Source organism: Rhinopithecus roxellana, chromosome 20, assembly GCF_007565055.1.
Source record: "Rhinopithecus roxellana isolate Shanxi Qingling chromosome 20, ASM756505v1, whole genome shotgun sequence".
Classification (NCBI taxonomy): domain Eukaryota; kingdom Metazoa; phylum Chordata; class Mammalia; order Primates; family Cercopithecidae; genus Rhinopithecus; species Rhinopithecus roxellana.
Window position 1 is genome coordinate 72,464,976 of NC_044568.1, and position 26,911 is coordinate 72,491,886.

The following is a 26,911-nucleotide window of genomic DNA, read 5'->3' on the forward strand; positions in this document are numbered from 1 at the left end:
TGGGCAGGGCCTCTGGCCTCCACCCCCACCCCTGGCCCAGGTGAGAACGGAAAGCCACTTCTGGGCCTCAGCCCAGGGCTTCCCTGGCCCCTGAGCTGTGACTGTCTCTTTCCCAGGATCCGAGGGGTTGGGGTGAGAGGAGGCAGCTCGCATAGGACCAGGGGGCCTGGAACACCCCCACCCAGGGTCTTTTAAAGCCCCGGGACCTTGGGCTGTGGCTGTCCCAAACCTCACTGGCCCTTTATGTGGCTGAAAGGCTGAGGAGGAAGGCGGAGACAGTGACAATGGGGCCAGTGGCGGGAAACGGTCCTTAGAGACCCCATTGTGCACCCTGCCTGCCGGAAACAGGCAACAAGCAGGACCCTGCAGAGGGGACCCCACAGCCTTCGGGCTCCTCGCCACGTCTGGATGCTCAGCACGTCGAAGGGGCCTGTGGACAGAGGGGCCCATTCTTCCCCAAGGGCGGGACGGGGCCAAGGATGACTCTGCGGGTTCACAGTGGCCGCGGGGGAAGTCGGCACCTGCCAGACTGCAGCCCCTTCCCTCACAGGCCTGGCTCAGAGCCGGAGCACCGTGTGCCCGCCTGCCCCCACCGTACCCAAGGGACCGCATGCTCCTCTGCCCCTTTCTTCTCCTGCTGAGCCCCAGAAGCACCTGGCATGGGACGCAACTGGGAGCCAGCCAGGGTAGCGGGCGAGGGCACGGGCAAGGACGGGGCTGGTGGGTGCAGCAGAGCAGCCAGGGTAGCAGGCGAGAACGGGGCTGGTGGGTGTAGCAGAGCAGAAGCTTGCATGAGTGCAGGTCCCCATGTGCCCCCACCCAGCGGCAGCCCCTCCCCAGAATGTGGGTATAGCTCCTCCTCACATTTGCTCTCCCTCTCAGTTGCCAAATGGTCTTGAACAAGATACCATTCCCCTGAGTGTCAGTCTCCCGCCGGAGGCAGGAATTGGAGCCGTCCTCACAGCTGCAAGGCAGGCCCAAGGCTGGGCTGGACACAGCAGACCAGGTCCCTAGCAGCTTGTGTGAACAAAGTTCTTATTGATAGTCCCCATCACCTCCAAAGCAGTGGGCCCCCCACCCTCCCTCCTACCAGCCCCTCCCCAGCATCTGGCCCCTCAGTGCAGCGCCACCTCACAGGGGTGGAGGTGGGCAGCGCGGGCAGCCTCGTAGGCACGGCGGAACTCCTGTAATCGTGGGGCACAGCCCAGCCAGGCCTCCCCGAAGCGGCTCCAGCCCATGAAGAGGAAGGTGCCTGGGCCTGGGCGGATGCCACAGCGCAGTGGGGTACGAATGGAGGTCAGCCCCTGCTCCCCAGATCCCCGCCTCCCGAACAGCGGCAGCGTCTGGCGGAGGACACGGGCAGCCATCACGGTGATGACAGACTCCTGCAGGTCCACGTCATGGGCAACCCCATGGATGATCCCGTGAATTACTGTGGGGAGGCATGTGGCTAGGGTGGGCATTCAGGGGAAGGCAGGCTCCAAGCTCCCCCCATGGTGGGGACACTCACCGAAGTCGCTGGTGCATGCAGCCAGGAGCAGCTCAGCATCGCTGCAGGGCCTGCAGGCACCTGGCATGCAGAGGGGGTGGTGAGGACAGACCCTGCCCTCTCCCGGCAGCACCTCAGGCCCCGTCCCTTGTCTGCACAGGCGGCAGGAGGCAGTGGGCAAATGAGCAGAGCCCGCGCTCAGGGCCTGTTGGCACCTGGGGGTCCCAGGGAGCCACACAGCAAGTGTGCATGCCCTGGGCGACACCTGTACTCAGGAAACCTGCAGGCATGCATCTCCAAGGCAGGAATGCGCACAGACATGGGCCTGGGGGGGTGCCTAGCCATCAGCTGTCCTGGGCTGCCCTCTTGCACCCCCGTCTGAAGATGCACCCCAGCATCTGGGACCCCTCTAGTTTCCCGAATCTGGGGCCTGAAGAGCAGCAGCCCAGCTAGGGTGATAGGAGGTGGGGGCAGAGAAGGGTGGTCTGAGGTCCCTGGCCCAGGGCCAGGGGGCAGAATAGTGAGAGCCCATCCCTTTCAGGGTCAGGCGCCAAGCTCCAGGAGAGCCAAGAGCTGGGCCTGGTGCCCTGCAGGGAGGCGGGAGGAGTCTCCATGGTGACCGGGCTGCACACTGGACTTTTGTTGGTTGGGCTGGGGGAGGGGAGAGAGGTCACCGCTGGGCCGGACAGCTTTGGCCGGAGGCTTTGATTCTGCCCCCACCATCCCCTCCCCTAACCCTTCAGGGACCAGAGGCCCAGGGTTGCCCTGCTCGGCCTCCCCTTCCCTCCACTCTGCTCCTGCCAGCTCTTTCCCGAGATGAATCGGGAAGGGAGGGCGGGAAGGCCATCCCTCCCGGGCAGTCCCTGGCTGTGTGGCCTTTGACAAGTCCATTCAACCTTTGGAGCTCACTTTTTCCCTCTGCAGTGGGGCCGACAAGGCACATTCCCGCCAAGCCCAGGCAGGGTGAGACTTCAGAACTCCCACCCTGTCCCACCCAGACCGCCACTCACCGTCTACGCCGAGACCGTGGGCCTGCGGGGACAGCTCGGGGCGCCCGTCCTCGCGCAGCTCAAAGCGGAAGGCGGCCACGCGGCGGCTGATGTCCCGGTGTGGCGTGGCCTGCAGGAAGAGGGCCCGGCGCTCGCGGGGGCCCCAGCGCACGCAGCGGCCCCCTGCCGGGCCCGGGCCTTCGGCCAGCAGCAGCTCCAGGGCGCCCCCTGCGCGCTCCGCGAAGACCTGGGCGCCTGCGAAGGGTGGCACCGGCCGGAGACAGGCGATGCTGGGCCGCGCGCTGGGGTCGGGGCCGCCCAGGGTCAGGCGCAGCGCCCCAGCCGGGTACAGCCACTCAACCGCGCCCTCCGCACAGGCCAGGGCCAGCTGCCCCACGCTGCCGGGCTCCTGGGTGAGGCCGCTGGGGACAGGACGGGACGGGGCGCTGAGGCGGGGGCGAGTCCCCGCCCGGCGCAGCCCCCGCAGCCTCCCGGGGCCGCCTCGCGGAGGGGGAAACTGGACCAGCGCTCTGCGCGCTCCGAGGGCGCCTGGGGGGTCCGGGCCGCAGCGCACCCCGTCCCAAGTGCGGGGACAGCCCCCAGCCCGGGCCGTACCTGCCCCTCCAGCTGCAGCGCTCTTCGGAGTAGCCGGCGCGGGCGGCCGGGGCCAGGAGGCCGCAGCACAGCGCGCAGAGCAGCGCCGGGGCCGGGAACCCCACGGCGCGGCGGGCGGCGTCCGGGTAGTCGGGGCTCCCACCACCGCTGCCCCGGCGGGGCGCGGGTCCGGGCGGCGGCGGGAGCAGCCCGGCGCGCCGGCCGCCCGGCCCCGGCGAAGCCCCCATGCCCGCGGCCGCTCCGCCCGCCGCGCAGCCCCGGCGCCCCGGCCGCCTTGGAGCGGGTCGGGAAGGGGGCGGGGCCTGCGGCGCCCCGGCCAATCGCGGCGCGGCCCGGAACTTTCCGCCAATAGCAGGGGCGGGGCGGAGCGGGGACAGGGCCCGAGCCCCGGCGCCGCGGGAGGACGGTCCCACGGTCCCAGCACCTCGGGGATTGCGGGGGGCCTCTGCGCGGGAGGGAGGCTCCTTGCCCAGCCTATGCTGTGCGTCGCCCCTTCGCCGCGCCCTCACCCTGGCCTCGCCCCCTGCGCCGTCCGGATCGGAGTCCTGGAGCCCTTGATGGAGCCGGGGTTTTGATGCCCACGGAAACCTCAGGGGGGAGGGATGGTGGCCCACCTGGTGGCTCCGCCTTGCCTGCTGATCGGGCGGCCGGGCCTGGTTCTTCCTAACACTGGGTCCTGGGCCTGTTGGCCACATCCCTCCCAACCCGGCCCGGTCCTGCTGACCCCTCCCCAGAGGCAGGTGGTGCCCCAGAGGAGAGGGGTCATGACTCCAGAGCTGGGGAGGGCCTGGCCTCGGGGCTGCGCTTTGGAGCTGGGCCAGGCCTCGGGTTTTGGTAAGGCTGTCTGCAGGAGGGGGTCTTGCTGTGAAGCGCGCAGCCCACAGGGTTAGGCCCCTTTCCTCAGACCTAGCAGCACCCCATGGTTGCCGGAGGACTGACCCCGGGCCAGACGGGGCTCCTGGAGGGGCGTGAATGGAGCAGCCATGGGCACCCCTGCAGGCGCCTACAGGGCTCCGCCAGCCCCTTTCTCTGGGCGAGGTGCAGATCAGAAGTAGCCATCACAATCCCCAAAAAGTGAAAGCCACCCAAATGCCTGTCAGCAGCTGAGTGGACAAGCAAGTGCAGTGGGTCTACTTTTTTTTTTTTTTTTTTTTGAGATGGAGTTTTGCTCTTTGCCCAGGCTGGAGTGCAATGGTGCAATCTTGGCTCACTGCAAGCTCCTCTCCTGGGTTCAAGCGATTCTCCTACCTCAGCCTCCCGAGTAGCTGGGATTACAGGCATGTGCCACCACGCCTGGCTAATTTTGTATTTTTAGTAGAGAGGAGGTTTCTCCATGTTGATCAGGCTGGTCTTGAACTCCCGAACTCAGGTGATCCGCCCGCCTTGGCCTCCCAAAGTATTGGGATTACAGGGGTGAGCCACCGCGCCCCCTGGCGGTGGGTTCATTATTAAGCCATTAAAAGGAATGAAATTCTGGCCCTTTGACACCCGGTACAGCCTGGATGAGCCTGGAGGCTTATATGCTGAGCAAAATAAGCCAGAGACAAAAGGACAAACACTGTTGGATTCCACTTCTGTGAGTCACCTTAGAGTAGCCACGGTCATGAGGACAGAAAGTGGAGCAAGGAGGTCATGCGCGGTGGATCACGCCTGTAATCCCAGCACTTTGGGAGGCCGAGACGGGCGGATCACGAGGTCAGGAGATCGAGACCATCCTGGCTAACACGGTGAAACCCCGTCTCTACTAAAAAAAAATACAAAAAATTAGCCGGGCGTGGTGGCAGGCGCCTGTAGTCCCAGCTACTCGGGAGGCTGAGGCAGGAGGATGGCGTAAACCCGGGAGGCGGAGTTTGCAGTGAGCTGAGATCTGGCCACTGCACTCCAGCCTGGGTGACAGAGCGAAACTCCTTCTCAAAAAAAATAAAAATAAAAAATAAAAAATAAAATAAAAATAAAAATTGGCAAGGCACAGCGGCTCACACCTGTAATCTCAGCACTTTGGGAGGCCAAGGCAGGCGGATCACAAGGTCAGGAGATCAAGACCAGCCTGGCCAACATGGTGAAACCCCATCTCTACTAAAAATACAAAAGTTAGCCGAGTGTGGTGGTGCAAGCCTGTAGTCCCAGCTACTCAGGAGGCTGAGGTAGGAGAATCGCTTGAACCCGGGAGGTGGAGGTTGCAGTGAGCTGAGATCACGCCACTCCACTCAGCCTGGGTGACAGAGCGAGAATCCGTCTCAAAAAAATTAATTACATAAAAATTAAGGCCGGTCAAGCCTGTAATCCCAGCGCTTTGGGAGGCCGAGACGGGCGGATCACGAGGTCAGAAGATCGAGACCATCCTGGCTAACATGGTGAAACCCCGTCTCTACTAAAAAATACAAAAAAAAAACTAGCCGGGTGAGGTGGCGGGCGCCTGTAGTCCCAGCTACTCGGGAGGCTGAGGCAGGAGAATGGCGTAAACCCGGGAGGCGGAGCTTGCAGTGAGCTGAGATCCGGCCACTGCACTCCAGCCCGGGCGACAGAGCGAGACTCCGTCTCAAAAAAAAAAAAAAAAAAAAAAAAAAAAAAAAAAAAAAAAAAAAAAATTAAGGCCGGGTGTGGCAGCTCATGCCTGTAATCTCAGCACTTTGTGAGGCTGAGGCAGGACGATCGCTTGAGGTCAGGAGTTCAAGACCAGCCTGGCCAACATGGTGAAACCTCAACTCCACTAAAAATACAAAAATTAGCTGGGTGCAGCAGCTCATGCCTGCAGTCCCAGCACTTTGGGAGGCTGTGGCAGGAGGATTGCTTAAACCCAGGAGGGTGAGGCTGCAGTGAGCTGTGATTGCACCACTGCACTCCATCCTGGGCGACAGAGTGAGACCCTGTCTCAATAAAAATTAAAAATAGGCCGGGCACAGTGGCTCACACCTGTAATCCTAGCACTTTGGGAGGCCGAGGCGGGTGGATCACCTGAGTTTGGGAGTTCGAGACCAGCCTGACCAACATGGAGAAACCCCGTCTCTACTAAAAATACAAAATTAGCTGGGCACGGTGGCTCATGCCTATAATCCCAGCTACTAGGGAGCCTGAGGCAGGAGAATTGCTTGAACCTGGGAGGCGGAGGTTGCGGTGAGCCGAGATCGTGCCATTGCACTCCAGCCTGGGCAACAGGAGTGAAACTCTGCCTCAAAAAATAAAATAAAATAAAATAAAATAAAATAAAATAAAATAAAATAAAATAAAAATAGGCCGGGCTTGGTGGCTCAGGCCCTGTAATCTCAGCACTTTGGGAGGCCGAGGCAGGCAGAGCACAACTGTGGTCAGGAGACGGAGACCATCCTGGCTAACACAGTGAAACCCTGTCTCTACTAAAAATACAAACAATTAGCTGGGCATGGTGGCGGGCGCCTGTAGTACCAGCTGCTCAGAAGGCTGAGGCAGGAGAATGGCATGAAACCTGGGAGGCAGAGCTTGCAGTGAGCCGAGATCGCACCACTGCACTCCAGCCTGGGCAACAGAGCGAAACTCCATCTCAAAATAAATAAATAATAAATAAATAAATGAATAAAATAAAAAATCGTAAAGGTAAAAGAGTAGACTCTGCCTGGGGCTGGGCACATGAGGTGCTCGCAGAGGTGGGGAGAGGCACACGGATGGGCTGCTGCATCTACTCAGGGGTCGCGGGAGAGGCACGTGGGTCGACCGCTGCAGCCATGCTGCCCTCCAGGGCTGCTGCCGCTTGGCGGTCCCCGGGTCAGCACGGCGGGCTCCAGGCGCCCTCTGGTGGCGGCGTGAGGGTCAGCCCCAGACACCCTCCTGACAGCCTGGGCCCTGGACCTCCCTCCCAGCCTCCCCAAGAGAGGGACCAGTGTCTGTGGTTGGAGGGAGGGGTTCCTGGGGTTACCTGGTCTGGAAGGGCACATGCCTGACCCCGAGTTGACGCCTCAACCCCAGCGTCCCTGCCTCTTTCCCAGCCTCATCTCCAGGGGTCCGGTGCCAATGCAGCCACTCACAGGAGAAGCCCTGGACAACACACCCCTTCTCCTCACAGCCCCTGGCCCCACCCAGGAAAGCACCTGGCATCAGTGGGTGCTCTACTGCCTACAGGAGGGGCCTGGAAGGCCGAGTCTGGCCTCAGTTGCTATGGGTATAGGACCCGACATGCCACGGTGCAGGCGTTCAGTAAATACCTGCAGACTAAGTGGGGGGTGACCGGGCAGAGGAGAGCCTGGAAGGCATCCCCAAGCTCAGGTGACATCCCGGCTGTCTGTGCTGTCTGGGGGCCTCCTGAAGTGCCCCAACTCCCAGACCCTCCAGTACCCTAAAACCCTAGCAGAAGCGTCTCTCCATTTCCACCCAGGTCAGAACAAGAACAACAGCAACAAGATGTACTCAAGTCAGACAAAAGGAAGAACTTCCCTCAAGTTTTGCTTCAGGAAGCTTGGGCCTGGTGCGTGAGGCCGCCCCTGGAGAATGCAGAGGCTGGGACAATCATCTCTCGTGCTGGGGGTCGGCCTGGCCGTGGCCAAACACAGACACTGTATCACAAAGCCCCTCAGCCCAAAGCGGGGCGGCCAGCCTCACAGCTTGTCGCGAAGCCTGAGACTTAGTTTCTGTTCCTGGCTTGCCCAGAGGGTCCTTGGAGCTGCAGCCTGAGGGGGTGCTGAGGTGGGGGCGGTCGAGACCCTGGTCACTGCCACACGGTTCCCGCCTTTGGCCATTGCGTTCTCCCCACTAGACACAGGTCCTGGTCGGTAGAGGACACCAATGCTGCATTTGCCATGAGCTAAGCCAGAGCACTGCCTGGCACAGGCAGCCCCATGTCCGCCAGGGAAGCGGCTGTGGACAGGTGGCTGCTCCACGGAGTGCAGAGTGACTCGACGAGGAAACCACAGTGCCGGGCACAGAATAGGAGCTGTCACAGCCAGGGCAGGAGCTAGGCTGGCTGGGGCCCTGGGGGAGCAACACCAAGGGCGAGGGGCACCTTCTTTGGTCAGTACCCAGGTACGGGGAGTCGATGGAAGGGGGCAGGAAGGGAGCCGCAACCCTGGGGAGGAGAGGGGCAAAGGCCCTGAGGCAGATGGAACTTCGAGTAAACCGGGAACCACAAAGGGTGAGCCCTGGGGGCTCCTTGTTTGCTGGAAGCTTCATCTGCCTCAGAGCCTTTGACCCACTGCAAAGGGGAGGCGGGTAAGGCCGGCCCCACCCAGCCCATTGGCCCTGAGGGAGCTGGGGAGTTTGGATGCACCAGTGAACACAGTCCCCCAGGAAATGGGGAGGAAGCATAGAGAGAAGGGTGAGATCGCAGGCCAAGACGCCCGCCTGCGTCTCCGTTCACTGGGAGCAGAGCAAGGAGAGAGGTGTGGGCTGACCTGAGGCCAGCCCCTCCTGTGTCCCCAGCTGAGCCCTGCATGGGATTGGCCAAATGTGCTGCTCTGCTGGCCCCCCGCTGCCCCTTCCCTGGGTGTCCCAGGTCTGGGACAGTGAAGATGGCTCCTATGACTGAGGTGCAGTGGGTACCAAGAGCTTGTCAGACCCTGGGCCATCCAGAAACACACTCTGATAGTGCAACTGTGAGCACTGGCCTGCGTCCCCTCCACCCAGCTGACCTACGAGGCTCAGGGTTCTTGGGGGTCCCCCAAGGACATAGTCCTAGCTGTCAACTCACCCAGGCAGCCTGCACAACCCTGGCTCCCCTCCACTGGCCACCAGCCCCCCTGCACAGGCAGGATCCGGCCTCGCCCACCCACAGGCCTGCACCTCCGGGCCCACGGCAGCAAGGTTCCTATCTTGGGCATGCTTTCCTCCCTTTGCCAAGAGACCCACCCCCCTCCCCACACCTTGCATCTCTTCAAGGAGCCAAAAATGCAGCTGCCGACTGATTTGCTGTGGGGCTAAAAATAACCGCCGGGCTCCAGCCAGGGCCCAGGAAAATATCCCATTGCTAGGAGACAACCGTTGCCGGGAGACCGCCATTGCTAGGCGACGCATGTTGCTATGGTGATGGCTGGGCCCTGAGTCATCCTCAGCCTTGATGGGGGCGGGCCAGGCAGGGAGCAGAGCTGGAGGGCATCAGAGAAATCCCACTGCCCATGGCACTCTGGGCACCCCCCATGGCTGTGAGGTTCTCACGCCTGTGGGTGCCCATTCTGACTGTGGAGGGGCTAGGACGGCCAAACACACCCACAGCCCGCCGCCTCACATGGATGGTCCCAGGTGCTCTCGGGCTGTGCTCCGGGCAGGGGGCAGGAGGAGTGGGTGGGGGTGGCATGACCATATGGCCCCTGGAGCAATCACTTTGCTCTCCAGTGTGGGGGTCTCACCACAGGTGCAGAGCTGAAGTAAATGTGGGTCCCCTCACAGTCCTCCAAAGTCTCAGGGCAAGATGTGCCACAGCCTCTGGTCCTCACCCCATGGCTCCAGGGTGCCCTCCCAGCCACCTAGATGGGAGACCCCTCAGTGCTCAGGCATCAAGGCAAGGGGTGGCCCAGGGGAAGCATGCTCCCGGTGGGGGTTCTGCAGGAGAGGGGCTCTCTAGGTGAGAGGGTCCTCAAGGTGAGGGACTCTCCAGGTGAGAGGGTGCTCCAGCTGAGGGTGCTCCAGGTGAGGGTGCTCCAGGTGAGGGTGCTCCAGGAACGGAGTGCTCTGGATGAGGCTTCTCCAGGTGAGGGGTGCTCCAGGTGCCCTCCAGAGCCCAGGCACATATCAGTCCCCAGGACCAATGGAGGGGTGCGGGCCTGAGTGGTATCCGCATCCCCCAGAGGAGACCTGGGGGGGATGAGTCTGCTGAGCAGCCCTCTTTGTTCAAGCCACTTCCCTCTGGGGTATGAGCTGTTCTCCAAAGGTATCCTCTACAATGGGCCTCCCGCCATGGGAGGGGATCCAAACTGTTGATGCCAGTCACCTGTCATGCTGCTGGTGCATCGCTCTCTTATTCGCCACATTTGCCATGCATCCGTGATGTACTGAGCTGGAGGCTCAGTGCCTAGGGACAGGGTGGTGAGGAAGAAGACCCCACCCTGGCCCTCAGCGGGCACAGTCAGCCAACAGCTCATCAAATGCACCATCAGACAACAGGCAGACACAGGCTGAGAAAAAAGGTCCTTGGTGCTGCGGTGAGGACATGGGTCTGTGGCCCTGTCCACCTGAGGGAGGGCTCCTAGGGGAGAATACATTAGCCAAGGTCTGAGAGGCAAGTAGTCACCCAGGTGTAGGTGGCAAGGGAGTGCTCCAGGCAAGGGGCCACGACAGGAGTGCTCCAGGTGAAGGGTGCTCTAAGGGAGGGGTGCTCCACATGAGGACATGTTCCAGGAAGGGGTGCTCTAGGGGAGGGGTGCTGCAGGGTAGCTCCAGGTGAAGGGAGGGGTGCTCCAGGTGAGGGGTGCTCCAGGTGAAGGGAGGGGGTGCTCCAGGTGAAGGGAGGGGTGCTTCAGGTGAAGGGAGGGGTGCTCCAGGTGAGGGGTGCTCCAGGTGAGGGATGGGCACCCTCCTGGACCCAGAGAAAGGCCAGTGTGGCTGAAGCTTCATCCTCAAGGGGCCAGGTATAGAGCAAGGCTGTGGGCCAGCCGTGCCAGGCCCTCAGGGCTGTGCAGACTGCAGCAAAGAGTGGACAGGGCCCTGGGAAGAACAGGACCGTGTCTGCACGGCAAAATGACCCCACTGCATCCTGGGGAGAACAGGAGATGTGAGAGGGATGGAGAGACCAATGGGGAAGTAGCTGCCACCAACCATGGTGGAGACAGACAAAGTTGCCCGGCACAGGTGAGGTGACAGGTGGAGGGTAGGTGGGTTCACAGCTGGTGACAGAGGTGGAGGGTAGGTGGGTTCACAGCTGGTGACAGAGGTGGAGGGTAGGTGGGTCACGGCTGGTGACAGAGGTGGAGGGTAGGTGGGTCACGGCTGGTGACAGAGGTGGAGGGTAGGTGGGTCACGGCTGGTGACAGAGGTGGAGGGTAGGTGGGTTCACAGCTTTGAAGGAGCACGGTCAGCCTTTCTGTGATGATCTTCCACGCATTCTCTCCTGCTTAGATTCCGCAAAGGTAGGGCTGGCTTCTTGGGCCTCGCCAGGGTTGCATGACCCAAATGCCTGACCCCCACACTCACCCTATGCACTTGGGGTGTGTCCAGCCCCAGCTGGGACTCAACACAAGCACAGCTTGTTCTCTGCCTGAGACCCTGGCACCTGCTGTGGGGTGAGAGCCCCAAGCATGAGGTGAAACCTTCCTACCAGGAGCAGTCCCCGCCTGCTGTCAGCGAGGTGGAAGTCGCTGCCGGAAGGCCAGCCTGCCAGACCCACGCACTGGAGACTCCTGGATAGGTTGGACGGACGCTCCCCTGTTGCCCCAACGGTGTTCACGGGGTTCGTCTTGTCTGCCCCACTCCGGGCACCTTCTTTGGTCAGTACCCATGTACGGGGCAAGACGCAGAAGAGCTGCGCTCACCCCAGGTAGACCCAGTGGCACCCCCACAGCACGCACAGAACCAGCCCCACCCCGGGACCCAGCCAGGATGCCGTTAGTCTGACCCTCCTTCCCCCTGCGCCCAAGCCTCACACCGGCCCCTCCCATCAGGACGCTGGGAACAGCAGCTGGTTTTACTCCTGTTCAGATACTCTCGGGAGCCCCATTCAGCCCTGCAGCTTTTCCCGGACGCAAAGACCCCCTCTGCTCTCCCTACAGCTGCTCCCTCCCCCAACCCTGCTCCCAGGAGACCCCCAGGATGGGGCGCCATTGGCCTCCGTTCTCCTGCCCTGAGCCTGCTGGGGCGTCTGGGTCTCCAGCGGTTCCCACCGGGTCCTTCACCTCACCCAGCACGCCCCACCCCTGCCCGGGCTGCAGCGGCCGCCGCCTCCAGCCTCCAGTTTATTCCCGAGAGAACTTGCCAGGCTGCTTGGATCTTTGCACACCCATTCCCGAGCCATCCCTCCCTCGCACCGTGGGGGTCTCAGCTCCAGTGGGGCACCCTCAGGACGCCCCCGCCCCCGTCAGAAGTCACCACCGCAAGCCCTCGGATGCTTTCACTGTCACTATCTGAAATGATCCGTGCAATCACTTGTTTGCGCGCTCTGCGGGTGTGCCAGGGTCTCCAACGAGGGGCTTCTGGCCAGGCACGCAGCAGGTGCACGGGGGGTGTGAGGGCTGTGAAAGGCCCTGGCCGCGGGCTGGGCGACAGGGTCCAGAGATGGGGGTCTGACCACCCTGTCTCCTCTGGGCCGGGTCTCACCTTCCTCGCCTCCCCAGGTGGTGGCCAAGGGCAGGGACGTGCGGTGCCGCCCCCGTTCCCATAGGACCCCGGACCCCTGGGCCACCCGCCAGCTCCCGCTCTCCCGCCTCCCCTCGCCCTCCCTTCCGCCTCCCGCGCCCTCCCCGCCCGCCCGCCGCGCGCCCGGGTTTGTTATTGTGCGGGTGCCCGCGGCGAGGGGGGCGGGGGCGCGTGCCGGGCCTGCCGCGTGCTTGTGGACGCCGTGCCGGGAGCGCGCCGCGCGCGGGGGCCGGGGCGGGGCGGGGGCGGGGCTCGGCATTCTCGGCGCCCCCGCCTGGGCTCGCGAACCCGGATTGGCTCCCCACGCCGGGAGCGCGCCGGGGCGCGGCGTTTGGGGCCGGGCGGGGGCCGCGCGCGGCGCCGGCGGCGGCCGCGGAGGAGCGCGGGGAGGGCGAGGGGAGGAGGAGGCGCCCGCCTGGTTCCCTGCAAAGCGGCCTTATTTATCTGGGCACAGCCTCAGCCTCCCCGGTGGGAGGCTTGGGGCGGCCGATCCTCTCCCACCGGGGAGCTCCTTTCCGTGCGCGGCCGAGGGGGCCCGGCCAGGCCGGGACGCGGGGCGCGGGGCGCAGGGCGCGGCCGGGCCCTGCCGGCCAGTCCAGCACCCCGGCGGCCCCCGCGCGCGCCGACGCCCATGCCGGGCTCCCCATGACGGGAGGTCACCCGGCAGACAGCGTGGCATGAGCCAGGAGCCCGGGCCGAGGTAAGGTGCGCGTGCGGCCGGGCTGCGGTGCGGGGAGGGGGCCAGGCCGCACCTCCGCGGCGGCCACAATGAGGAGGGGGCGGGGTGGGGGTGGGGGCCGCGCCGTCGCCTCCGGGTAAGGGCTTACGGAACGGCAGCCCCTTCCCCACCTCCCCCGCGGCCGCTGGGCCTCCGTCCCTGCCTGGCCTTTCCGCAGCCCCGCGACCCGGCCCCTGGCCTGGAAGAGGCCCGCTCCCTATCGGCCACTCGGCCGGGGCTGAGGATCGGTGCCGCCTGGGCCGCCGAAAGGAGGAATTGTAGGCCCCCGGCCCCCACCCCGCCTGGTGGGCTCAGAGGGCGCCCTCGGACCTAAGTGACAGGCCAGGGGCCGTTCAACTGCAGGGGAGGCGCGTGGCTGTGCGGCCTGCGGGCCGGCCCTCCCCAGGCTGCTTCTGGACCCGGGCCTGCACTGAGTTGCCGCCCGCGGGAGGAGGAGGGTGGGGGGAGGCTGGCACTTTCCTGGTTCTGGAGGCGGGACCGGGCCTTGGCCAAGGTTGGAGGGCCTCGGAAGGGAAACGGCACCTTCAGACCTGCTGGGGAGGGGTCCCGTGTCCTCCTGGGGATTAGGTGGGTGGAGAGGTTTCCCCACCCATCACCCCAGAAGGAGAGAGGGTTGCGGTGGCCGCCTCAGGAACCCACGGCCCAGCGGCCACTCCAGGCCCTTCCCAGGCTCCAGGCTCTGCTCACGCAGCCTGCCCTCCACTGGAGGAGCAGATGGTGGAGGCCACCTCACCTGCCTCTTCCTTCAGGCCCTTCCCCCACACCCATGCATCCGAGGGCCCAATGGCCAGGGGCAGCTCAGGCCTCCCTGGCACGCAGCTGGACACAGGGCCCTCTCCCAGCCCACCCCCTCGGCGTGGTGCTGGACAGCAGCCTTGGAGCAGAAGGCTTGGGTGAGGCCAGGAGACTGAGGGGTTTTCCATCTCCCAGGCCAGGGCAGAGGCCTGGTGGAACCTGGCTGGCCCGGCCAGAGGTGGACACAGAGCCGGACCTGGAGCCGCCTGGATGGGAGGGAAATTCAAGGCCCTGCTGCAAACACGGCTGTGTGGGGGGACTCTAGGACTCACTTGCCCCACTCCCTGCCCCCTGCCACCCCAACCGCCCCTCACCTGGGGCCAGACCCGTGAGTTCAGCCCCTTCATCGATGGACTCACTGCCTCCAGCTCACACCCACTTCCAGGGCAGCTGAACCAGTCCTACTCCCAGTGATGGAGAAGGACACAGACGGCTTTGTGGGTGGGAGGAACGGGGCCCTTGAACCAGCCAGACGTGGACCCAGGAAGCCCTGTGTTGCCGGGGGTTAGGGATGCCCCACCCGGGTGGCACTGCTCAGCCAGTCAAAGACCCCGTCTCCTTGCATGTGGGCACCCACTGCTGTGCCTCCCATGACTGGGTGGCAGTGAAGGGAGCTCTGTGGGTGAGCAGGGGAAGACCTGAGCCTTCCCCACCAGTGGTGCAGGAGGAGCCAACGGCCAAACCGGCTGCAGTGCGTGGGTTCGGGCCTCATTCCTTCGCTGGGCAGGAAAGAGGGGTGATGGTTTCTGGCAGCTGCCTGGAGCAGCAGGCATTAGGGGCCCAGGCCTCGCCTCTGAGAGTGCTCACGCTCTCCCGAGCAGGGGCTGAGATGAGGCGTGGATCCCAGCACCCACTCCCCAGGGTGTCCAGCCTGCAAGGCTGAGCTGCCCTGGGCTTGACCATGGGTCCTTAGTCTGCTGGGGCAGCAACACGGGTCTCTCTCGAGGCCATGTGCCTGCTGGGCCATGGTGCCCCTCCCCAGAGCCCCTGGTGCACCCCCAGAAGCATCTCAAGCTGGGGGCGGGAGAGGAGCTCTGCCGCTGTGCCACGTGCCAAGTGGCAGGGACACGGGTGTGCCTGCGTCACGGGGCTGCCACGGAATGTGTCAGCCTGCACCCTGTCCCCAATCCCCAGCCACCCCAGCTGTCACCCCAGTCTCTGGGGCTGCCGCTGCAGATGGAGCCCGATGTGCGTTTTTCTGGCCACCAGGGCCCTGTGCAACTCCAGGGCCCTCCTTGGGCAGGCCTCAATGGTCCCTGAGGTTCTATAAGGGCCGAGTATTTGGTTAGGCTGTGCCCTGGTCTGATGCTCACAGAGATGGGGGCACCAGAGATGGAGGTAGAGACCGCCAAACTGGGGGCGCTGAGGGGTGAGGAGGATTCCCAGGCATGCATCCAAAAGAAGGATGTCCCAGGGGTGGGCACGCAGTGTGCAGCCTCTACAAGGAACTCAGCGCCGTGGCAGGGACCCTGCAGGATGAGGGCAGTGCTTGGAGAGACCACCAGCCCAGGGCCCAGCAGGAAGGCATCGAGACCCCATGAGGCAGAACAGAGCAGAGCGAGGACCCTGTGAGGTGCACCTGGCCAGGACCCAGGTACAGGGAATCAGCCAGCCCCGGGGCTCTTGGAGCCAATCGTAGCTCTTGTAACTTCTGGCAAATCCCTTTGCAAGCTCTGCTTCCCCAGTCCTGGTTAGGCAGTGTGTGAACGAAGGGCTCCAGTCAGTCGGAGGAGGGGTGCGTGTGGTGCCAGGGAGAGCAGGGCAGGAGAACCCCCTTCCCTCTCTTGGCTTGGGCCAGATGGTGGAGGACAGGCAGCCGCTTCCTCAGCCCTGCAGCTCCTGAGGAGGGAGCCAGCTGAAAAGGAGATGGGCTCTCCTCATCTGAAGGCTCTGTTTATTCCAAGGCCCACCTCAGCCCCGGGGTCTTGGGAGCCCTCTCAGTGACTCAGGTACCAACCTAATCCCAACCCCAGAGGCTACCCTCCCCATGGACACTGGCCCTGGCACGATCCAGATTAATTTCCCTAGCTATGCCGTCCCCGCTGAATGGCCTCCTCCTAAATTTGAGCAATCCTCCATCAGCCCTCGGGGGGCCCTGGCAGCTGCTCCCCTTTCTGCATGACTGAGCTAGTGGGGCCAAATTCCTCATTCATTCATTCCACGAACATGCAGAGGCCATGCACATTGGTGCCGTCCATCCTCAAGAGTCCTCAGGCCAGGAGGAGAGGCACCAGATGGATGGTGATGATAACCCATGGGATTGTGAGACCCTGGAGGGGCTTTCTTAAGAGCTGGGGGTCCTGGAGCAGGAGGCAGGGGCCACCTCACACCAGGAGCTGAGGGATGGAGGAGAAGAGCTTGCAGGGCTAAGGCAGGGAAACCCTGCCAGGCAAGCAGGGGGAACGGCATTTGCCCAGGCAGAGGGGCAGGGGAGGAGGAATGGCATGACTGGGCTGTGGCATCAGGGCTGGGAAGGGGCAGGAGCTGAGGTCTCAGGGCTCAGTGATTTGCATCGCAGAAGAGGCAGCTTTTGTGGGGCCCCCGCATGACTGGGAACGGTTAGCCTGGACGCCTTACATGCGGGGTCCTCCCAGGAGCACCCAGGCCCCACTGTGCTCCCTAGGCTCACTCTGGCCACCCGCCTCACACTGCATCCCCTGGGGAGGACATAGAGGCCACGGTCACCTCTCCCCAGCAGCTCCCAGGCCAGGCTCAGGCTGCTGAGGACAAGACAGCTGAGGTAGGGCCACCTTTCTCTCTTTCCCCTGGGGTGAGCCCAGGGGCCTCGACAGACCTTCCACTTCAAGCTCAGCCAGCACCCCAGGGACTGAGGCTGAGGATGGTGCAGGCGTGGCCGCCTTTTTAGCAAGTCTCTTCCCCGTATTAGCACATGGGGTGCTTGTCCCTAAAGGGAGAGGTAGTCCCTAGCAGCCCACGCAGGTCGTCCGAGCCCCTTTGGATGGAATGAGGGCTCTCACAGTCACCAGCAGGAAAGGGGGCTCTGTGAGCCATGGGAACCTGCTCCTGGGTGACCGTCTGGCTGGGTGGGTGGGGCCAGGGCCAGGCAGAGGGGCCCTTGTCTGAGCCCCCAGGGACTTCTCACTTAACCAGCAGAAAGATCCCAGTCTCCACTGGGAGCTCAGCTTTCTCCCACAGCACCCATGCCTGGGCCAAAGTGTGTGGCTGTTTGCATTTTTGAGCTACAGGGTGGGAGATTCTCGGGCTGAGTCAGTCAAGCCGGGAATGTGAGGAGCAGCGGGGGCCGGCAGGAACATGGACACGAGATTGGGGGGCAGCGGGGCCGCCCGTGCAGGGACGCAGGAGATTGGGGGGCAGCGGGGCCGCCTGTGCGGGGACGCAGGAGATTGGGGGGCAGCGGGGCCGCCTGTGCAGGGACGCAGGAGATTGGGGGGCAGCGGAGCCAGCCGCCTCTGCAGGGACGCAGCTGCCACCAAGCATATGGGTCGAGGGCTGACCACAGGCAGAGCAACGTCTTCTGGCTGCGGTGTGGGTGTGGATGAGGGCAGCCAGGCCGGGACCCATACCCCGACAGCCGCTCCTCAACCTGTCCCCTCCCTCCTGTGGGCTCTCCAAGTGTGGCTTGATTTCTCCATCTCGACCCTGAGGCCTGGAGGTGGGGACAGGACTGTGGGCGCCAGGAAACGTGAGCTCCCTAGCGGGGCGGGAAAGGAGCCCTGCGAATGCCTCCCCCAGGCCCCCCCAGCCCTGGCGCTCCACGTGCAGGCCCATGACTGGGAGCGTTTTCAACCTAAATCGGCACTGCTCCGGGATTATTCCTACCCTGGCACCGCCCCCGCCGCCTCCTCCGGATCGTTCTCGGCTTCTCCCCCACTCCCCGCCCCTGGGGCCCCTCCCTGCTGAGCGGGGATTGCGGGGCTGCCCCGACCCCGCCGCTGTCCGCGGTGAAACTGGCCTGGGCCTGGCCCTGAGCGCGCGGCTGGGGCGGCCGCTGTCCATGGTGCTGGCGCGGGTGACGCGCCGACCGGCGGGGTCTGCGGAGGCCCAGGCGTCCCTGGCGGTGAAGTCGGCACTCCCGGATCTGGGGGCACGTAGCATATTTAGGCTGGGGCTGCCTCCCGCTCTGGAGTCGGGGCGGCCGTGGGCCTGGTGCTGCCCCCTCGGGCGCAGGCATCCTGCGATGTCCCCTCTCCCCGGCTCTGGGAGGGAACCAAGGCAGCCCTGCGCCAGGCCTCCCCGGACACCGGGGGCAAAATACTCCTCAGAGCCTCGTGTTCTTTACCCGAAACCTGAGGTAGGGACACCCCCACCCCTAAGGGCGGCCGTGAGGTCGGAACATGTGTGACCCCGGCAGGCCCTTGCAAACGCTGTGATGTCGTCAGCCTCTGGGAGGCTGACCCTTATCATGCACACATGACGGGGGTCACCAGCTGTGGGTGCCTCCTCTTTGAAGGGCCTGGCTCCACTTTCCAGGACCTGAATGACACCTTTGGGGAGAGGGAGATGGTACAGAGGGTGGGGCTGGGGCTCCTGCCATCAGGGCAGGAAGGACTTTAAACCCAAAGCTGGGTTCTCAGCCATAAGGGCCACATGTTCTGGTGACACCCCTGGTCCTGGCCCTGGTCTGGACCCCTCCCCAGATGTGGGCCGGTGGCCAGGCTGGCCCTGTCTGGGGCTTGGAAGCCAGTGCGGGGGCCTGGTGCTGGGAAGAGCAGGGCAGGACCTCCCACTGCCTCCCTCCCTCCCCTCCGCCCTGACCAGATTATGGGGAACGGGCTGCCGGCCTTGGGGTTGCAATGCCATCCCAGACCCCACCACTCTCTGTGGTGGAGCTGACCAGGCCCTGTAGACCCAGAAGAGACACTCGGCCAAAAAGATGTGAGCCATCCTCTTCCTGAGAGTATTCCAGGGCCCCCCAAGCCTTGGAATCTTCTTGAGAGACTCCCAGACACCCCCTTGGTGGCTCCAAGAGACCTCCCAGCGAGGCCGTGGCAGGAGGGGGCAGGGTGGGCTGGGAGTGGCTTTGGCCCCTCCTCTGAGATTTTGCGGCAGGAAGGCAGGATCTGCATGAGGCTCCAGGCTTAGTCCTGGGGTCACCTAAGACCCGGAAAGATGCATCTTGCTTTGCCCTGGAGTGTGGCCGTGGGGCTCAGACGTCACTCTCCCAGCCCTTGCTATGAGCCATGCACTGAGCTCATCCACTTTGCAATGCCCCAAGGCAGTAGGTACCGTCACCTCCCTAGGCTTCAAGGTGAGGAAATTGAGGCTCAGAGAAGGGAAGTGGCTTGCCAAGACCACAGAGCCAGGGTGGGGCCCATTTCAAGTCCAGGGCGTGTGACCCCAGGGGCTCTAACCTCCTCCCCGGATGTTGGGGTGGGGGTGGCAGGAGATCCGGACTGCGGAGCAGATGGTAGCACCGTGAGGGTCCCACCTCTCCTTCGCTCTGTGGCTGTGCCCAGTGCCCCCTGCCACCCCACTCACAGACTGGAGGCCTGCGGAGGGTACCCAGGACTGGTCCCACCCCACCTTGTGGGTGGATGTCACTGGCCTGAAGATAGCCTCCACATGGCCTTCCGCAGCCAGCTCTGCCCGAACGCTGGCTTCACCACTTACCTGGCCGTGACCTCGGGCAGGCAGTTTGCCCGGCCTTGGCCTCAGTTTCCTCATCTGTGCAGTGGGTACGGTTATCACAGCATCGTCCCCATTGGGGAGGTTAAAGTGACAGCTTGTGTCCAGGGCTAACCATGCTGGCACCATGGCAAACCCTGGGAAGATGCCTACCCTTTCTTTGCATTGATTTTTTTTTTTTTTCTTTTTTTGAGACAAAGTCTAACTCTGTTGCCCCGGTGTGGTTGCCCAGGAGTGCAGTGGTGTGATCTCAGCTCACTGCAACCTCCGCCTCCAGGGTTCAAGTGGTTCTCCTGCCTTAGACTCCCAAGTAGCTGGACTACAGGAGCCCGCCACCAAGCCCGGCTAATTTTTGTATTTTTAGTAGAGATGGGGTTTCACCATGTTGGCCAGGCTGGTCTCAAACTCCTGACCTTGTGATCCACCCGCCTCGGCCTCCCGAAGTGCAGGATTACAGGCATCAGCCAGTGCACCCAGCTCCTTGGGTAGATTCTGAGCCAGGGAAACTCCTGTGCGCATGGAGGTTGGCTACAGAGCCAACACCAGAGCACCTCCTGAGAGCTGCGCAGTCACCCTGCAGGGGAGGGGCCAGAGTCCATTCCAGACCCTTCCCTTCAGTTCCCCCAGCCTGTCCAGAGGGGTGGGCCTGGTGGGTACTGACAGTGGACAGCACAGCAGAAGAGGTGAAGAGGGCAGTCCCGGTCTCACCAGGTCCACCTCCATTTTCTTCTCTGTAAAATGGGCATCATGGTACCTAAGTGCCAAAAAGTGTTGGTGTTTCTTGGCCTCACTGGGCAGACAAAAAGGTGTCTGGTTAGAAGTGGCGGCTCATGCCCGTAATCCCAGAATTTTGGGAGGCCGAGGTAGGTGGATCACTTGAGGTCAAGAGTTTGAGACCAGCCTGACCAGCAGAGAGAAACCCCTTCTCTACTAAAAATACAAAATTAGCCAGGGGTGGTGGCAGGCACCTGTAGTCCCAGCTACTCGTGCGGCTGAGGCAGGAGAATCACTTGAACCTGGGAGGCGGAGGGGTTGCAGCGAGCCAAGATCACCTCTCTGCACTCCAGTCTGCACTCCAGGCAACAAGAGTGAAACTCTGTTTCCAAAAAAAAAAAAAAAAAAAAAAAACAGAAAGAAAAGAAGGTGTCCATGGGCAATGGGCAATGAAGGTTGAGCTTAGTGCACACTGTAGGTGCCCAGTGAGTGCCGCGAGTGACCATGGTCAGCTTCCTGTTGCCGCTCACAGTCAGGGAGGGAGAGGCAGGCACTCCCATCCACTCTGTCTGGTGGTTCTGGAGCACTGTGGGGACACCCAGGGAGGGAAGGAGCCCCGCTGCACCTGCCCCCAACCCCGGCCTTCCAGACTCAGCAACAGACTCACTCCCCTCCTGGCCCTCATCCACAGAGCGTGCCAGGAAGATGTCGGGCCCGGGCGTCGACGGCGACCCCAAGCCTCCATGCTTGCCTCGAAATGGTCTGGTGAAGCTGCCAGGCCAGCCCAACGGCCTGGGTGCGGCCAGCATCACCAAGGGCACGCCGGCCACCAAGAACCGTCCCTGCCAGCCACCACCCCCACCCACCCTCCCACCACCCAGCCTGGCTGCTCCACTGCCCCGGGCTGCCCTGGCTGGGGGCCCGTGCCCCCTGGCAGGTGGACCAGCCTCAGCCTTGGCACCTGGGCCCCCAGCGGAGCGGCCACCACTGGCCACGGACGAGAAGATCCTCAATGGGCTCTTCTGGTATTTCTCGGCCTGCGAGAAGTGTGTGCTGGCCCAGGTGTGCAAGGCCTGGCGGCGCGTGCTTTACCAGCCCAAGTTCTGGGCAGGCCTCACGCCGGTGCTGCACGCCAAGGAGCTCTACAATGTGCTGCCTGGCGGCGAGAAGGAGTTCGTGAACCTGCAGGGCTTTGCTGCAAGAGGCTTCGAGGGCTTCTGCCTGGTTGGCGTCTCCGACCTGGACATCTGTGAGTTCATTGACAACTATGCGCTCTCCAAGAAGGGTGTCAAAGCCATGAGCCTCAAGCGCTCCACCATCACGGACGCAGGCCTCGAGGTGTGCGCCAGGCTGCAGGGGGACAGGGCTGGGGGCAGGGCCGGGCAGCAGCAACCTTGTGGGGGCGGGAGAGGATGGTGGCTTTGGGGTTGGGGGTGTGTACCCAGGCTGTGGTGAGGGGGACAGGGCTGGGAGGCAGGGCTGGGCAGCAGCAACCCTGTGGTGGCTGGAGAGGATGGTGGCTTTGGGGTGGGGGGGTGTGCGTCCAGGTTGGTTGGGGGAGACAGGGCTGGGGGACAGGGCTGGGCAGCAGCAATGGGCTGGAGAGGATGGTGGCTTTGGGGTGGGCGAAAGCAGGACTGACTACTGGGGGACCTCATGCAAAGGGAAAATGGGTTCCTTGCTCAAAGACGATCAAGATATTCAAGATGGCAGCAGCAGAGCAGTCGATTAAATGCAGGGCCCAGGCCCGGTGGCTCACGCCTGTCATCCCAGCACTATGGGAGGCCAAGGCGGGTCGCTTACTTGAGGTCAGGAGTTCGAGACCAGCCTGGTCAACATGGTGAAACTGTTTCTATTTAAAATGCAAAAATTAGCCAGGCCTGGTGGCGGGCACCTGTAGTCCCAGCTACTTGGGAGGACACTGACACAGGAGAATTGCTTGAACCCGGGAGGCCGAGGGTGCAGTGAGCTGAGATCATGCCACTGCACTCCAGGCTGGAACCTGGGCAACAGTGTAAGACTATCTCAAAATGAATGCATAAATAAATAAAATAAATGCAGGGTGGGGAGGATGCTGGGGGAGGCTGAGGGGCATCTGGGAAAGGATCTCCCAGGAGCAGAGGTCAGAGGATCTGCCTGGCAGCTGGGCCTGTAGTTTAATTGTAACATTGGTGCCAAGCCCCTGGCACCTGCTCTGCCAAGCCCTGGGCTCTCGTCCCGATGCCCCACCTCCTCACACACTGCCAAGTGTTTTCAGGGTTCAGCTCCCTGCATGTTTACACCCTACCCAGGACCACTGCTTCCTCCCTGCGAGCTCCACCCCGTCTCCTGCAATCCTCTGGCGCTCGCTGCCGGAAGGAACGCACTGAGCTGGGGGCGGGGAGCCCAGGCCGGGCGCCCCGCTGACCCGGCGCCCGCCCGCCTGCAGGTTATGCTTGAACAGATGCAGGGCGTGGTGCGTCTGGAGCTGTCGGGCTGCAACGACTTCACCGAGGCCGGGCTGTGGTCCAGCCTGAGCGCGCGCATCACCTCGCTGAGCGTGAGTGACTGCATCAACGTGGCCGACGACGCCATCGCGGCCATCTCGCAGCTGCTGCCCAACCTGGCGGAGCTAAGCCTGCAGGCCTACCACGTGACGGACACAGCGCTGGCCTACTTCACGGCGCGCCAGGGCCACAGCACGCACACGCTGCGCCTGCTCTCCTGCTGGGAGATCACCAACCACGGCGTGGTCAACGTGGTGCACAGCCTGCCCAACCTCACCGCGCTCAGCCTCTCGGGCTGCTCCAAGGTCACCGACGACGGCGTGGAGCTCGTGGCCGAGAACCTGCGCAAGCTGCGCAGCCTTGACCTCTCGTGGTGCCCACGCATCACCGACATGGCGCTGGAGTACGTGGCTTGCGACCTGCACCGCCTGGAGGAGCTCGTGCTCGACAGGTGCGCGTCCCGGGACCGCGCCGGGCGGGGCAGCACAGGGCGGGCGGCGGGGCGGGGCCGCGGCGGGCCGGGCTGCACGGGGAGAGGCGGGGCGGGGGGAGGGGGCTTCCGGCGGGGCCGCGGCTGTGGCGCGGCTGGCAGAGCGCCTGGGGAGCGGGCAGAACCGTAGCACGGGTTGGCTGGACCCTTGTCCTTGCCGGTGGGTGGGATCGAGGAGGGGCCTGTGGCTGCTCCAGGTGGGGCAGGAAAGGATTCACGCCAGGGACACTCCCAGGAAGACGAGGGAGGGTCCGGGCCAGGTGATTTGAAGGCGGGGGTCCCCTCTGGTGCAACCACAGGTGTGTACGCATCACGGACACTGGCCTCAGCTATCTGTCCACCATGTCGTCCCTCCGCAGCCTCTACCTGCGATGGTGCTGCCAGGTACCGGCTCTCAAACACCCTGGGATTGGGGAATCGGCGGGGAGGTGGGAGCGCGGGGAGAGCTGCCGGCCCCACTCAGATCCTCGGAGAGTCTGGGGCCCCTCCCTATCCAGCAGCCGACTTAAGCGGAACCCAGGGGTCCCTGGCGGCCCCCACCAGCACTTCCCAGCTGCCTCCCGGCTCCGGGATGACTGAGGAACCCCGGGCTTGAACCCGCCTAGCCCTCCATGGACCCCAGGGTGCCCTCCGCCTCCGTGCAAGCGGAAATCGTTAAGTCGCTCCTCCACGCCCGACAGGTGCAGGACTTCGGGCTGAAGCACCTCCTGGCCCTGGGGAGTTTGCGCCTCCTGTCTCTGGCAGGTGAGACCCCCGTTTCTACTCTGAGCAGTGACCACTCACCCCCACCTAGTCCGCCCGTCCAGCCTGCCCGGTCCTTGCGCAAACTCATGCCCGACGCGGACACACCGTCCCGGGTCCGAGGCGGAGGAGGAGGGAGACGCGACCCGCCGTCCCCGCCCGAGCCCTGGGGCGCGGGCACTGAGTCGCCCTATGACCCCGCCGTCCCCGCCCAAGCCCTGCGCCCTGCGCACTGAGCCGCCCTCTAACCCCGCCGCAGGCTGCCCGCTGCTCACTACCACCGGGCTGTCGGGCTTGGTGCAGCTGCAGGAGCTGGAGGAGCTGGAACTGACCAACTGCCCCGGGGCCACCCCCGAGCTCTTCAAGTACTTCTCGCAGCACCTGCCTCGCTGCCTCGTTATTGAGTAGCACGGGGCCCCCGCCCTGGTCGCGGGAACCCGGCCATGACCTGGGCGGGGGCACGGGGCGCCGCCGAGCCCCCTCTTCCCGCCTTGCGCTCGGGGGAGTCCCCGCGCCCCCGGCCTAGCGCGGGAGGCGGGGTGAACCGAGGGAAAGCCCCGCCCCGGCCTTCGGCCCCTCCGCCCTCCCGGCCCCGCCCCGGGCATGGGGGCGGCGGGTGGGCCCGCCCCACGCACGCACGCACACTCGGGGACTTTGTGCATGCCCCTCGTGCCCGCACTGCACGCCGCCCTCCGCCACGCCACAGCCACAGCCGCCGCCATCACTCGCTCGCCCGCCCGCTTGGGGGGCGGGGCTCGGTCCTTGGGGGGCGCTTTGAGCTCTCCAGACTGTCCTTACCGCCTTCCCCGCCACACCCGCTCTGTCTCCCCACTGTCCCCCCATCCCGGGCAGGGCCCAAGGGAATTGAGGGGGCTGGGTCCCCCAGGACACAGGGGCCCGGAAGAGCCCTACGGGCTTCCTGCATCTTCCACCGCACCATGCCTGGAGCCCTCCGAGGGGTGTCAGGGGAAACAGGCCACCACCAAAGCCATGGCCCGCCGCCGAGAGCCCAAGCCCCACCCGCACCTCCTCACCCATCCAGCCTGACCCACGCGGCCTCCCTTCCTCGTTGCCGCTGTGTGGGGCAGCCCCCTGTCCGCCCCCTAACCCAGCCTTGGTCCCTGGCCAGGCTGAGACAGAATTGGGCAGGGAGAGGGCAGAAGGGCTGGCGATCACTTGGAGTCATTAACATTATCCCAGCTGACTCCGATCGGCCTCAACCCAGGGGTAGCACAGGCACCTTGCAAGCCTCCGAGCTGGAGCCACCCTCAGGCCTGGGGAGAGGCCTGGGCCAACCCCACACCTCAGCTCCTGCACCCAGCCGGGCTCAGTTCAGGCCTGGGCCCCGAGCTTCACCCTGGGCGCTCTCCTCAGGTGGTCTGCAGAGTGGACCCAGCCAAGGGTCAGGGTCAGCACTGGGTCAGCGACTCCAAACTTCCAGTGGCCAGCACGTCCTAGACACCCCGAGGAGGGAGGGCTCCTTTCTAGCCTCCCCCTCACTTCACCCCTCCCCAGCTTCCCAAATTTCTGCCTGCCCAAATGGGCTCTGACCGTGCTCTGTCGGCCCGAGACATTTGGAAGTCCTGGGGGATGCTGGCAAACCTCAGCCGTCGCTGAGGAGGGGGCTGGGGCCCCTTCCCATCCCAACCTTGAGCCCCAGGAGATACAGCGCCCACACCCAATCTTGGGACAGTCCCTATCTGGTTGGAAGAGAGTAACCAGTTTCCAGAGAGCCAGAGAGTGAGAGAGAAAGAGTGAGAGAGAGAGAGAGAGAAAGAGAGAGAGAGATGCTGTTGAATCAGAAACAGATCAACAGCCCAAAGATTTTCCAGCCCCAGGAAGCTCCAGGGCTGAGTGGTCAGGAGCCAGTTTCTCCAGCCCCTCCTCCCCACAACCCGTAGTGGGGAGGGGCAGCTGTCCATTTGCCCAAAGTATTAATGCAACTGAAGCTGTGATATTTCCAACGACTGTAGGAGGAAAAATTAAGGGGAGAGAGGAAAACAAAACCAACCAACCCCTAAAATCATTTTCTTATTGTACATAACGACCTCATTCTCCTGTATATGCGGAAGATATAACCTTATATTTGGTAAGTGTTTCTTGTGCTATTTTATCACGTGACCTGTTTATAAAAATATATATTAAAAAAATTGTAAAAATATGTCTCTGAGTTGTGTTTAGGTCACCAGACCAAGGTGTAGGATGGCATATCTGCCCTGGGCGTCGCAGGTCTCCGGATTCTCCTGTACCTTTTATCAGATTTATTCTTTCTTGCAACAAAGGGGTAGAGGCTGGGTGCCAATGTGGTAGAATGGAAACAGCAGTGACTACACGGAAGGCAGAGGACCTCCCCTTCCTTAAAGGCAGAGATGACACTAAACTCACTACACATAATATTCCCTCCAAAATTTCTAGACTCTAGCCCACCCTTCCAGAGAAGCAGAAATGAGCCCTGTTCTATGCACAGAGTAACAGGCAGGGACAAGGATGTCGCAAAAGATTACACAATGCACCAATAGCAGACAATGTCTCACACCCCGGGGAGAAAGGTCAAAAGAGGGTAACTGAGGCTGGGCACGGTGGCTCACGCCTGTAACCCCAGCACTTAGGGAGGCCAAAGGGGGTGGATCACCTGAGGTCAGGAGTTTGAGACCAGCCTGGCCAACATGGTGAAACCCTGTCTCTACTAAATATACAAAAAATTAACTGGGTGTGGTGGTGGTTGCCTGTAATCCCAGCTACTACGGAGGCTGAGGCAGAATCACTTGAACCCAGGGGGCGGAGGTTGCTGTGAGCCGAGGCCGCGCCGCCTCGCTCCAACCTGGGTGAAACAGCAAAACTCCGTCTCAAAACATTTTAAAAAAGAGGCCGGGCGCGGTGGCTCACACCTGTAATCCCAGCGCTTGGGGAGGCCAAGGCGGGCGGATCACCTGAGGCTGGGAGTTTGAGACCAGCCTGAACAACATGGAGAAGCCCCGTCTCTACTAAAAATACAAAATT

The 26,911-nt window shown here is 63.2% G+C and overlaps 2 protein-coding genes across 2 annotated transcripts; one reads left to right on the forward strand and one right to left on the reverse strand.

Annotated features, from left to right (window-relative positions):
• Positions 1 to 1,018: 1,018 nt before the first annotated feature.
• METRN (meteorin, glial cell differentiation regulator) lies at positions 1,019 to 3,366 on the reverse strand. The gene is made up of 4 exons (XM_030925373.1): positions 3,094 to 3,366; positions 2,500 to 2,900; positions 1,511 to 1,570; positions 1,019 to 1,432 (listed from the first exon to the last, which is right to left on the reverse strand). Exons 1-4 carry the CDS (start codon positions 3,318 to 3,320, stop codon positions 1,116 to 1,118), a joined length of 1,005 nt encoding a protein of 334 aa, XP_030781233.1. The 5' UTR covers positions 3,321 to 3,366; the 3' UTR covers positions 1,019 to 1,115.
• A 9,341-nt stretch (positions 3,367 to 12,707) lies between these two features.
• On the forward strand, positions 12,708 to 26,070 carry FBXL16 (F-box and leucine rich repeat protein 16). Its single transcript, XM_030925375.1, has 6 exons — positions 12,708 to 13,039; positions 20,886 to 21,532; positions 22,623 to 23,131; positions 23,470 to 23,554; positions 23,851 to 23,914; positions 24,171 to 26,070. Exons 2-6 carry the CDS (start codon positions 20,900 to 20,902, stop codon positions 24,317 to 24,319), a joined length of 1,440 nt encoding a protein of 479 aa, XP_030781235.1. The 5' UTR covers positions 12,708 to 13,039; positions 20,886 to 20,899; the 3' UTR covers positions 24,320 to 26,070.
• Positions 26,071 to 26,911: the final 841 nt, after the last annotated feature.